We start from the raw sequence: 11,530 nt of genomic DNA, 5'->3' as shown, positions 1-11,530 counted from the left end.
ATTTAAGACATTTTAAGACTTTTTAAGGCCTTATATTAGGAAAACGTTATTTAAGACATTTTAAGACTTTTTAAGGACCCGCGGACACCCTGTTTTAGGTAGATATGTCAATATCGGCATTGGCCATTTAAAAACCCATAACGTTCGATCAATAATAAAGAGCTGCAACTTTTTTTCTTATATATACCTGTGTGGAGATCTCAGTATCAGTGTCATCACTTAAACACTGGGAGTCATCATCCTGATCTTCTTGCATCTGAAAGTGAAAATGAATTGCATTTAGCTGGTTATGATGACTCAATAATGTTAAAACAAAACAGTCAATAAAGAAAAAACAACATTACCTTCCTGTCATCTTTACTATCTTTCCCAGTCTCCTCTTCTTCATGTGAAGACTCCGCGTCACTTCCCTGCTCCAGCACTGCCTCCTTCATCTCCACACTCACTTGCTCGCTCTCTGCCTCATTCAGGAACCAAAGATCATCTGTGGTGTCAGAAACGATGGCCGTATCCTCGTCCTGTCCAGGAGAGAGCTGTTCCCTCAATCTAGTTGTGTGACAGTCTTACTACACTGACTTTTTTTTTTAAGTTCTCGTTTTCTTCATGAAAATGGCCATATGAATTATGTTCTGGGTATCATGCCCTCTTACTTGATTGGTGTGAATATCCGTTGAACCATTGCTCCGGCGAGTGTAATTACTTCGCAGGTTACCCAGAAACCACCAGGGCAACCCAGAAAGGTCCCACTCTTCCAGAGTAACATCCAGCTTCGGCCGTTTGCAAGCAGACCTGGGCAAGCCGTCTGAGGAGTCTGTAAGGATCAATATCTGATCTTAAATAACATTACAATTGCAAAAATTAGTGATAATGATGATATTCATCACATTGTCTTAAGTGTGTTTGGTGGTTCACGCTGACCTTCATCAGGATCACGTGGCCTGCGTTGTGAGCAGCTCTGCGTTGCACCAGTGCTGGAACTACCAGCAATGAGAGCTTGTCCAGAGCTAATCGAACCACTGGAAACCTACACGGTAAAGAAAAGTCGAATTAGCACACAGCAATGGCATGACACTCGGTAGGACAGCAGTTCCTTCACAGCAGGTGCCCGTGGGTGTGGCAACAAAAGGCCAAGTTCTCACAAGTAGAGGGAGGAGAAAATATAGGTAGTTTCTAAAAAGGTTGCTTAGAATGGGTAACAAATGATGGAGATATTGGACACCGCTGCAGCTACAAGTGCAAACAAAGTAGCAACAAACAAGTAGACATCTGGTATCTAAATTACATCTCATCAATAATACCAGTAATGTGTCATATTGAAAAAAAAAGCCAATCCAAAATAACACTTCATATTATTAGCATAAATCACTCAAAACATTTCTATTTAAAGTCCTGTGATCAGCACAAATGCATGACGGTACCAGACACCTCATCCCAGACTGCTTTTCCCAACCCCAACTAACTTCATTCTGCCAAATCACAAACGTAAACCACCATGCCAATGGTGTTAAATGTGGATGGCTGTGTGACAGAGGGGACAGGGTAGAAAAGGGCCAGTGAACCGAGAAGGAACCTGCAGTCCTTCCGAAAGAAACAACGACGCAGAGAAGAAAACTCTGAGCGACAAACAGAGACAGGTACTCTGTCCCCCAGCAGCCAGGCCCATGCTGGTGGCTTCTCCGGAAAGACCACCAGGCCAAGCCGGCCGTGGGGAAGTACAGAGACGGTGCCACTCTGTACAGATACGGCTGGTGGAGACAGCTGCTGCCCTCCCCTTCGTGGCAAACAGACTACTGATTGTGATGCCATTCTACACACAAAAATTGCATTGTAGCAAAAGTCTGAGCAACTACAATGGAAAGAAAGATGTGAAAGCTTGAGAAGGCAATGAAGCTGGTATGTGTTTGTGATGTGACCCCCTCTCTCTCTCGCGCTCTCTCTCTCTCTCCCTCTCTCTCGCTCTCTCTCTCGCGCTCTCCCTCTCTCTCGCTCTCCCTCTCTCTCTCGCTCTCTCTCTCTCTCTCTCTCCATATGTGGGGGCGTGTTAGAACGAGCCGTTTTAGGGGGGCATGGCAGAGTCTTAACTTTGATAAAGAATATCTCTTTAGTTTTGAGACTTTAGTCTTTGCAACTTCAGGGATCTTATCTATGCACAATCAGCTTGTAACACTCCAAAGAGAAAGGAAAACTTGAAATCACATCATATGACCCCTTTAAAGTAACATTGATTAGAGCATAATTACATTTTTAAAAAAGGTAAAAGCTGACAAATGTAAAAGGCTGTGAGTACTTTATGCTGAAAAAACAACTATTTAACAACCTAAATCACCTTTAATTTACAAAAAAAAAAAAGAAAGAAACAACAGAAAAATACATCTAGTACCGGAAATGCCCTGCACAAAGCACTTTTGTCAGCCATTCATTTAAATGGAAAACACAAATAACAAAATTAATCAATAACTTAGATTTATCATGATAGGATTCATTTGATTTTCTGATCAATTGTTTGCCATGAAGAGGAGTAACGGACACTGTTTCTCTTGTGCACCATGCTGTAGTTTTACCTGACCAGGATCTTCACTTGGAGACTCATTAGAATCCTTGCCGACTGAAAGATTCTTTGCTGCATCTGTATTTCAAATAAGACATAGTAACAAAACAAACAAAAGAAAAAAACCTGCCCTTTATTCACCAAGCACACCTCAAGCACACTTGGCCCAAACGTAATGCCTGAATCTGTGGTGGAAAATGCAAAACTATGCTCTGTGATCAAGTAACGTTTGCATTGTTTTACAAAAATATTATTATTATTATCATTTAATCTTTTCTTTAACCTAGTCAAGTATGTAACCTGAAGTCAAGATTCTGTATGAAGATTGCACAGCACACTAACCTGGTAGTACAATGACAAAGTTAGGGGAGGGGAACTTAAAAAAAAAAAAAAAACCTTTTTACATACCCAATGTAGTACACACATCACATTCATGCACACAGACACACCTCAAAATGAAAGGTGGGGCTAATCAAAATGAGAGAAAGAAATAGAGTAAAAGGGCTAAATGACAGCATGACAAGTCATTCAAGATCATTCAAAATATGCATCTCTGGGAGATCAAATTCAACAAATTAAGGATGGACTTACCCGAATTGTTCAAAATAAACAAATTCCTCTTCAACATCTCATACACAGGACTATGAAATGCAGAAAGGAAAGACATAAATACCTGAAATATGTTGATTTCTCTAAATAACACAAAAAGGTAAGGTAAGGAGCTGCATCAGACATAGCAATTGAACAGCTGGTATATATCTTGAGGTTTTCAGAGTTGGTTGTTAAAGGGGTAGTTCACCCAAAAAAATCCTGTCACCATTTACTCACTCTCGTGTTGTTATAAAAAACTTGTATGACTTTCTCTATTCTGCACAACACAAAAAGATATTTGGAGAATGTTGGTAACTAGAGGTCGACCGATTCATCGGTTTTGCCGATTAATCGGCAGCGATAGTTGATTGGCGGAACTATTGGTTATCGGCAAAAATCAAACCGAACTTCAAACTCATTTATGCCACATTGTTCATTCTTGAAGCAAGCTTATGTCCGTTTGGTGATTAAATAAACCGTTTTAGACCGCTGCTGGAATTGAAAGTGACGGTGTGTGACTTCTCCGAGAACGCATCGCAGGGCTCTAGAGTGCGACCATTTCAGTCGCATTTGCGACTGAAAACTACTGCGTGCGACTATGAAAACATATTTAGGAGCACCAGTGCGACTGACCCGATCATCATCATACTTGTGATTGTGATCGCTGAGGGGAGCTTCAAAGGTTTCTACGTGTTTTTGCAGCGTTGAGTAATGTATCACAGACATATCTCATGAATCCTTTCATAAGCAAAGTGTAGACAGGGTGTAAATAAGAGATTCATTGCGCAGTGTAGAGAGCTTCGTTGACTATAAATGTGAGCTCGCGATGAGCTAAGATGAGTGACTGCTTTTAATGATTTTTAAGGCAGTTTGTAAATGTGATACTGATTTAATACAATACAATTCAATAAACAAGAAGTTAATATTAAGTGACTTACATTGTCTGACTATAACACTATTGTCTGATTTTGCTCTATTTCGTCGTCGAAAATAGTTTAAAACAAAGACACAGCGGAGCCGCTGCGCATCTCCATTCAAACACAGCGGTGTCTCGTTTATGAAAGGGCGTTTTTAAACTAATCTAGTGAGTCAGTGATTCATGATTACCCATTCATAAATACTGTCACTTGCTTCATTCCTGAATGATTCAGCCGTTCAATCAACAAAATTCTACTGTAAATCACTTTAAGGAGTCAAATATCACCTCGTAATGGGAAGGCTGTTTTTTATCAAATTTTGGTGCTCCTAAATTTTTGACTGTGCTCCCCAGTGTGGTCCAACCTAGCTATCGGTATTGGTAAAATCCACTATCGGTCGACCTCTATTGGTAACCAAACATTTTTAATGACCACAGACTTCCATTTTATGGACATTTGTCCAAACATTCTTTTATGATTCAGAGAAGTCGTCAAACAGTTTTGGATCAACATGAGAGTGAGTAAATGACAATTTACTCACATTTTTGGTGAACTATTCCCTTAAAGGGGTCATATGATGCGATTTCAATTTTTCCTTTTTCTTTGAAGTGTTACAAGCTCTTGGGATCCGTGCTGGTTGCTGAGGAAATACTACAACTTTGCACTGTGGATCGCCGGATCGACTTTCACTGTGGACGAAACGGAGTCCAGCCCGGGGTCGTCACATGTGGTTGCCGCAAGCCCTCCGGAAGCTCCTATGTAGAATCTGCCGGCCGCGCCGTTCTCAAGCTCGCCAAAATACACAAAATAATGTTCTTTTTAGCAACATCATATGACCCCTTTAAAACAATTACCCACCGAACAGTAGTGTTAGCGCCCCCTTGTGTTAATTTGGAAACACCAATATCAGTTGAGAATATACATTTTCAGCCATATTTGAGTGCATTTGTGTGTGTGTGAGAGATTACGTGTAATTTATATTGGTCATCAGCCAACCAACTGCCTATCTAGATATTGTCAACAACTGAAAAACCTGACTCAAATGGGAGACATCTTTCTGTTTCTCTTACATTTAACCTAGTTATAAGCTCACCTGGGGTTCTTAACGGAAAAGCTCCCCACTTCCAGTAGCTCTCCGAGTGGGTCATCTTGACAGTGGACGATGTGCTGTCTCTGTTTGTCATACAGCTGCTTCATCATGATGTACTGACCCAGATAGTGCATGACCTAATGAAAAACACTGTCATTATTAAATGTACCTTATCAAGCTGTCCAAACTCTTAGCTAAAGCATAAATCAATCAGCAGAGGTCAGCTCATCCACACTCCTCACCTCCTTCAGGGTAAACAACTCCTCCCGAGCACCTGCTACTCTCAAGATCTGCAGTAGCGGAGCTCTGGGGTGGACCTGCAGAAACAAAAAAGCCATGCGTTTAAACCTATGAAGCCTACTATATCATATTTGATACATGAATTTCTAAGGCCTCTAAACTGTAAAATAATCAAAACTTTGCTGCAAAACCTGTTGCACACAACCACCTACTCACCTTCTGCCCTCTAATTGATAATTACTTTTTTAGATAAATACTTTTTTAGTAAGTAAGTAAAAGGCCTTTTATAGTATAATTGTAAAAATGTCCACATTTAGGTTGTGGTACACATCTTTTTTGCTATGAAATCTTGAAATTGTTTAAAGTAAATGTAAGAATAACTTTTTAGTAATATTTCAAGACGAACATTTACTGGACTGATACAAATTTTACTGACTGGTTTACTGAATTATTCATACGTAATATTATTAATTATTCTTTTTTTTTTAAATCATGTTGAAATGTAAATACCAAATATTATACAACAGGCTTTTGAGGAATGTTTAGTTGTACAGCTACCAATAAACATTGTATTGCATTATATGTTTGCCCCACACAATTAAAATAATTTAAGTATCATCTCAAGCCATATTATTGGAAGATACAGTGACAATTGATATTTATATGCATAAGAGTGTAACTTTTTTTTATGAGTAAGAGCTTCATATTCTCTCAATATCACTACATGGGCCTGGGCCATAAAAGACTTAACATATTAAATATGACACAAAACATAACACACATATGCATTAGCTATTTAAAAATATATATTTGACTAAAGATTCAATATACAGTATAATTATAAAAAAACAAATTAAGAAATAAAGATTTTTCTTATTATTACTTCATACGTCAGGCTTTAAAGGGGTAAATTAACTATGAAACCACAACAATGAAAGTTACATATATACTATATATAAAAGTTTAAAGTACATATCTACTGCTCACCTGAGTCCCTTCCCCTGGAAGAGTCCTGCATGAAGAGCTTGACCCCGTTAACTGAGATGATGATGATGATGACAATGAGGTCATGATTGACTTAAGAACTGTGAGGAAACACATTTATATTCAGAACAACTCCAACGTCGGTTTTATTTTACCAACAAAGGGCCGTCTTTCCAAACCTAACGTTAGTGCTAGTGAGCGTCTACCTAAACAGCATTTCTGGACATCATAGGTGCTTCCACGTTCAAATAGAGTGACAACTCAATACAAATACAATGCATGTCAATAGTATATGTACAGTGCACCAAAGTGTTAATCATGTTAAAAAAAAAGAAAAGAAAAAAAATCGAAACTAATGTATATTCCCGAGGGCGTGATATTGTAGCCGTCAGCTAATTACACAAAACAAACATTTCTATGCCATTTCACGCGCATAGGACATGCTGGAGACTAAAATGACTTTATTTACCATTATCCTAGTTCTGGCAAGTGGATAATAAGGTAAGCTGTGATAGTTGGCTGAAAAAATGTAAATTCTCCGAGGCTGAAGCAAGGAAGCTAGGCTAACGTGCCCGAGCTAGTAGCGCGCGACATTCAGAAACAAAAGAGCCGTTAACGTTTAAACTACACCTCGCGTGATCGTGCTGGTAGTGCATTCACACTCACCGTGTTATCTGTGAACGATTACATGGTTTCCAGTTTTTAAAGAATCAGAGTTCGTGTAAAGAAAGGGAGAGGTGTGTGGGTTTTTTGAACAGTTACAGTCAGTTGAAGTTGACGTGGTGTATGTCGTCATCGGGGTTGCCAGACCTCACGCGCAGTTCTTCTTCTTCTTCTTCTTCTTCTTCTTTCTTTCTTTTTTTTTACTGGCAACCGCACTTAACAGTGCATTACTGCCATCATCAGGTAGCTTGGATCAGAAACATTTCCGCTATCTCTTAACATTTTCTTCCATACTTCTTCTCTTAGCACTTCTCTTTCTTCATCATAACCCTTACCATTAATAATCACATGTTCTACAGTTTCACTCTGTCCACATTTCTCACACAATCCCGTTGGATGTTTAGATATTAAATGTAATGTTTTATTCAAACCTGTATGTCCCATTCTTAGTCTTGTAATTATACTTTCCTCCCTCCTATTTCTCCCATTTTTTCTACCTTTTCCCACTTTCTTTTGTATTGCATATAAATGTCTCCCTTTAGTCTCATTATCCCAATACTGTTGCCACTTTTTAATCACTTTCTCCTTTATTACTGATTTTATTTCTCTTATACTATGTGATAGCTCAATTTCTACTATTTCATCATCTACTGCTTGCTTAGCTAATTTATCTGCTTCTTCATTTCCTTTAATTCCCACATGGGCTGGAACCCACATAAACTGTACTTCTATTCTACTTTGTTTTAACTCAAAGAGATTTTGAAGGATTTCCATGATTAAATCTGGCCTTGATTCTGATTTTTGGTTATCAATACTGACTATTGCTGAATATGAATCTGAACAAATGACCGCATTTTGTATTTCTCTTTCCTTAATTAGTTGTACTGCTAGCAGAATAGCCATCAATTCACCTGTATATACTGACAGTTGATCACTTATTCTAGCTTTTTTCTTCATCAGTAACTTTGGCACATTAACTGCCACTCCTACTCTCCCTCTTTTTCTGTGTATATCCGTATTGTGAGCGGAACTTCTTATTCCTCTTCTTCTTCTCTGATGGCGGTGCGTTTGCGCCTCCTACCGAGGAGGAGTGTGACGTTGAATCCTTGCAGCCTACAGCTTTATTTCCTTAAATAAGAAAATGCTTTGTATGCCGTTTTAAAGTAAATCACATGCTAAACTGTCTATGAATAAATGCCTCACCAGAATAAAGGTGACCAGATTTCTGAAATGAAAGCCGGGGACATTTCCTAGTTCAGTGGTCAAAATATTACGGAAATCTCACTTGTGATTATTTCCGAATTAAAAAACGGGGAATTTTTTTTTTTTTTAATGTTTTTGTTTTTAAATAGCTGTTGGTTCCATATTAATAATTACAGTGATGTTGGAGGATCAAACATACCATAGTTTTTGAATACCGTTTTGTATTGCATATAAATGTCTCCCTTTAGTCTCATTATCCCAATACTGGTGCCACTTTTTAATCACTTTCTCCTTTATTACTGATTTTATTTCTCTTATACTATGTGATAGCTCAATTTCTACTATTTCCTCATCTACTGCTTGCTTAGCTAATTTATCTGCTTCTTCATTTCCTTTAATTCCCACATGGGCTGGAACCCACATAAACTTTACTTTTATTCTACTTTGTTTTAACTCAAAGAGATTTTGAAAGATTTCCATGATTAAATCTGGCCTTGATTCTAATTTTTGGATATCAGTACCTCATCCTGACTCTTAAGATTTGTCCAATATACAGCCATTAACTGTTGCCTTGTAATATAAAGCGGCGTTTCATTTATCTCTAATTGCATTGCTGCAATAGGTGTTGTTGGATATGCCCCACAGCAAATTCTCAATGCTTGCGCTTGAATTCTGTCCAATTTCTCTAACTGAGATTTTGCAGCCAGCCCATATGCTATACTTCCATAATCTAGCACAGATCTTATCATTGCTATATAAACTGTTTGAAGCGCCCCTCTATCTGCTCCCCACTCTTGTCCTGCCATACATTTCATTACATTTAAAACTCTTTTACACTTACTCACTATCTTATCAATATGTTCTTTCCATGTAAGTCTAGTATCCAGCCACATTCCTAGGAATCTAATTGATGTTACTCGTGCCATGTCTTTGTTATATATTCTTAACTTCCATTCACTGTCTACTTTCTTGTTAGAAAATATAATAGTTTGTGACTTCTCCACAGAAAACTTAAATCCCCATTTGTATGACCATTTAACTACCTCATCCACAGCCTTCTGCATTTTCCCCATATTGAACTTATTGTTTCTTCCTCTGAACCACAAAGTAATCCACCTTACTAAACATATCATTTATCATTATTATAAAAAGCACTGGACTTATTACACTTCCCTGAGGAGTGCCATTTTCTATTATTCCTTGAGATGATATAGAGTCTCCTACTCTCACCTCACGCGCAGTTAGTTCCCTTTTTTTCCAATTCAAAAAGAAAGCAAGTTCTTGGTTATGTCTAATGGCGGCGCTATAATGACCTTTACTGCAATTCCCCATCCATTCTCTGAAATACATACCAAGTCTACTTTAACATAGGCCTAAATATACAGTATATAGGCCTATATAGAAGTATTTCATATTTATTGCAGTTCATTGCTCTGGCCACATCTGCATTCCTCATGCCTCCCTGCAGCAGGACTATGGCACGTTCATAAGCTATGTTTCCATCACCCTGTTTTTATGTGCATTTTGAAGTATCAGTTGAGAATCATTGATAAGTTGAGAATCATTGTCCATAATCGCCAACAATTTTGCTAGCATTCTGTCCCTTACCACTTCCTCCAGAGTAACGTGCTCAAAGCCGATGACAGACTCAGCCTTTTTGATGAGTTTGTTTAGTCTGTTGATGTCCTTTGCTTTGAGGCCCGCACCCCAACACACCACAGCAAAGAAGACAGTACTCGCAACAACAGTCTGATAGAACATCTTGAGTATCCTGTTGCACACATTGAATACCTGAGCCTCCTCAAAAAATAGAGCCGACTCAGGCTTTCTTATAAACAGCCTCTGTATTTGTAGACCACTCCAACTTGTTGTCCAATTGAACACCCAAGTACTTCTACGATTCCACAAGTTCCACATTGGTCCCCCCAATGCAGACTGGAGAGGGTGGAGACTTATTCCTGATGACATCTACCACCATCTCTTTTGTCTTCGCCACATTTAACTGCAGGTGATTTACCCCACACCACCTCACAAAGCGGTCAACCATGTCTCTGTACTCCTCCTGTCCTTTTTCCACACAGCTTACTATGGCTGTGTCATCGGAAATTTTTTGCAGATGACATGACTCGGAGCAGTACTTAAAGTCTGCAGTATATGTTGTGAAAAGGAAGGGAGATAGCACAGTTCCCTGGGGGCCCCCGATGTTACTTATCAGACGTTCAGACACACTACTCTGTAATCTCACAAACTGTGGTCTGCCTGTTAGATAATTGTGGATCCAAGTGACTAGGGAAGCATCCACCTGCATGTCTTCCAGTTTTGCCTTCAACAGGCTGGGCTGGGTGGTATTAAACGCACTGGAAAAATAAAAAAACATGATACGAACTGTGGTGTTGGAACTGTCCAAAGAGGAGTATGCCTTCTGCAGCAGATATATTATTGCATCTTCCACACCCACCTTGGGCTGGTTTACAAACTGCAGGGGGTCATGTGATGGATGCACTAAGCCCAAGGTGTGCCAGGACCGCTAGGTCTCTCCATGACCTTCATTATGTGGGAAGTTAGTGCTATGGGCCTGTAGTCATTGAGTGCCATAGGATGTCTATTCTTAGGCACTGGAATAAAACAAGATGTTTTCCATAGCACTGGAACTCTCTGAATGTACAAGCTCAATTTAAAGAGGTGCTGAAGTACTCCACACAACTGGCTAGCACAGGCCCTCAGCACACGGGGACCAATGCCATCTGGTCCAGCAGACTTTCTCTGGTTTAGTGTTTCCAACTCTCTTCTCACCTTATTGGCTGTAATATATAGTCCAGTATGACATGGAGGAAACAGAGGTGGAATGGAATGGGTTAAACTCATTTGCTTGTTGTACATTCCCCTCCACTGCACCCCTAGCTTTTCTCTGAAAGCCAGTAATCTTTCTTATTTTTTTGTAAATGGACAACTCCAAAAGAGATGAACGAGAGTTTCAGCAGAATCGCTACAGAAAGAGCAACTGGAGAAAACTTTTTTTTTTTTTAATTGTTCATGTAATGGTTTGCAGGATAGTACTTAATTATTTTATAAGAAATTTATTTTGCTTGGTTAAGAAAAACATATGAGGAATCATCTATACTTTTTTTTCCAGCAGATGCTGCCCACTACATTATTCCAATAAGCATTCACAGCTGGTAACAATATTGGTTCCTCCATAACTGTTGGTAACTAGGTTACCAATGCCACCGTCATCCACTCGAACAACTTGATGGAAACCACTGATCTATATAATGATATATATATATATATATA

The 11,530-nt window shown here is 39.0% G+C and overlaps 1 protein-coding gene across 2 annotated transcripts in view; it reads right to left on the bottom strand.

The window, feature by feature from the left end:
- Positions 1-7,211, bottom strand: part of LOC107739268 (protein Mdm4-like) — a 12,550-nt gene extending 5,339 nt beyond the window's left edge. The window contains exons 1-10 of one of the 2 annotated variants that reach the window (XM_016551313.1): positions 7,037-7,211; positions 6,374-6,471; positions 5,389-5,463; positions 5,150-5,283; positions 3,140-3,189; positions 2,562-2,626; positions 919-1,024; positions 651-811; positions 345-533; positions 188-256 (exon numbers count right to left, since the gene is read on the bottom strand). In XM_016551313.1, coding sequence (XP_016406799.1) covers positions 188-256; positions 345-533; positions 651-811; positions 919-1,024; positions 2,562-2,626; positions 3,140-3,189; positions 5,150-5,283; positions 5,389-5,463; positions 6,374-6,457 — 933 coding nt within the window. In that variant the 5' untranslated portion in view covers positions 6,458-6,471; positions 7,037-7,211. The remainder of the gene's footprint in view (positions 1-187; positions 257-344; positions 534-650; positions 812-918; positions 1,025-2,561; positions 2,627-3,139; positions 3,190-5,149; positions 5,284-5,388; positions 5,464-6,373; positions 6,472-7,036) is intronic. The other variant, XM_016551314.1, reaches the window with a different exon arrangement.
- Positions 7,212-11,530: the final 4,319 nt, after the last annotated feature.

The sequence above is a fragment of the Sinocyclocheilus rhinocerous genome, unplaced genomic scaffold, assembly GCF_001515625.1.
Source record: "Sinocyclocheilus rhinocerous isolate Xijiao unplaced genomic scaffold, SAMN03320098_v1.1 scaffold14, whole genome shotgun sequence".
In the NCBI taxonomy this organism is placed as follows: Eukaryota; Metazoa; Chordata; class Actinopteri; order Cypriniformes; family Cyprinidae; genus Sinocyclocheilus; species Sinocyclocheilus rhinocerous.
This window is presented reverse-complemented; position numbering and strand designations above follow the sequence as displayed.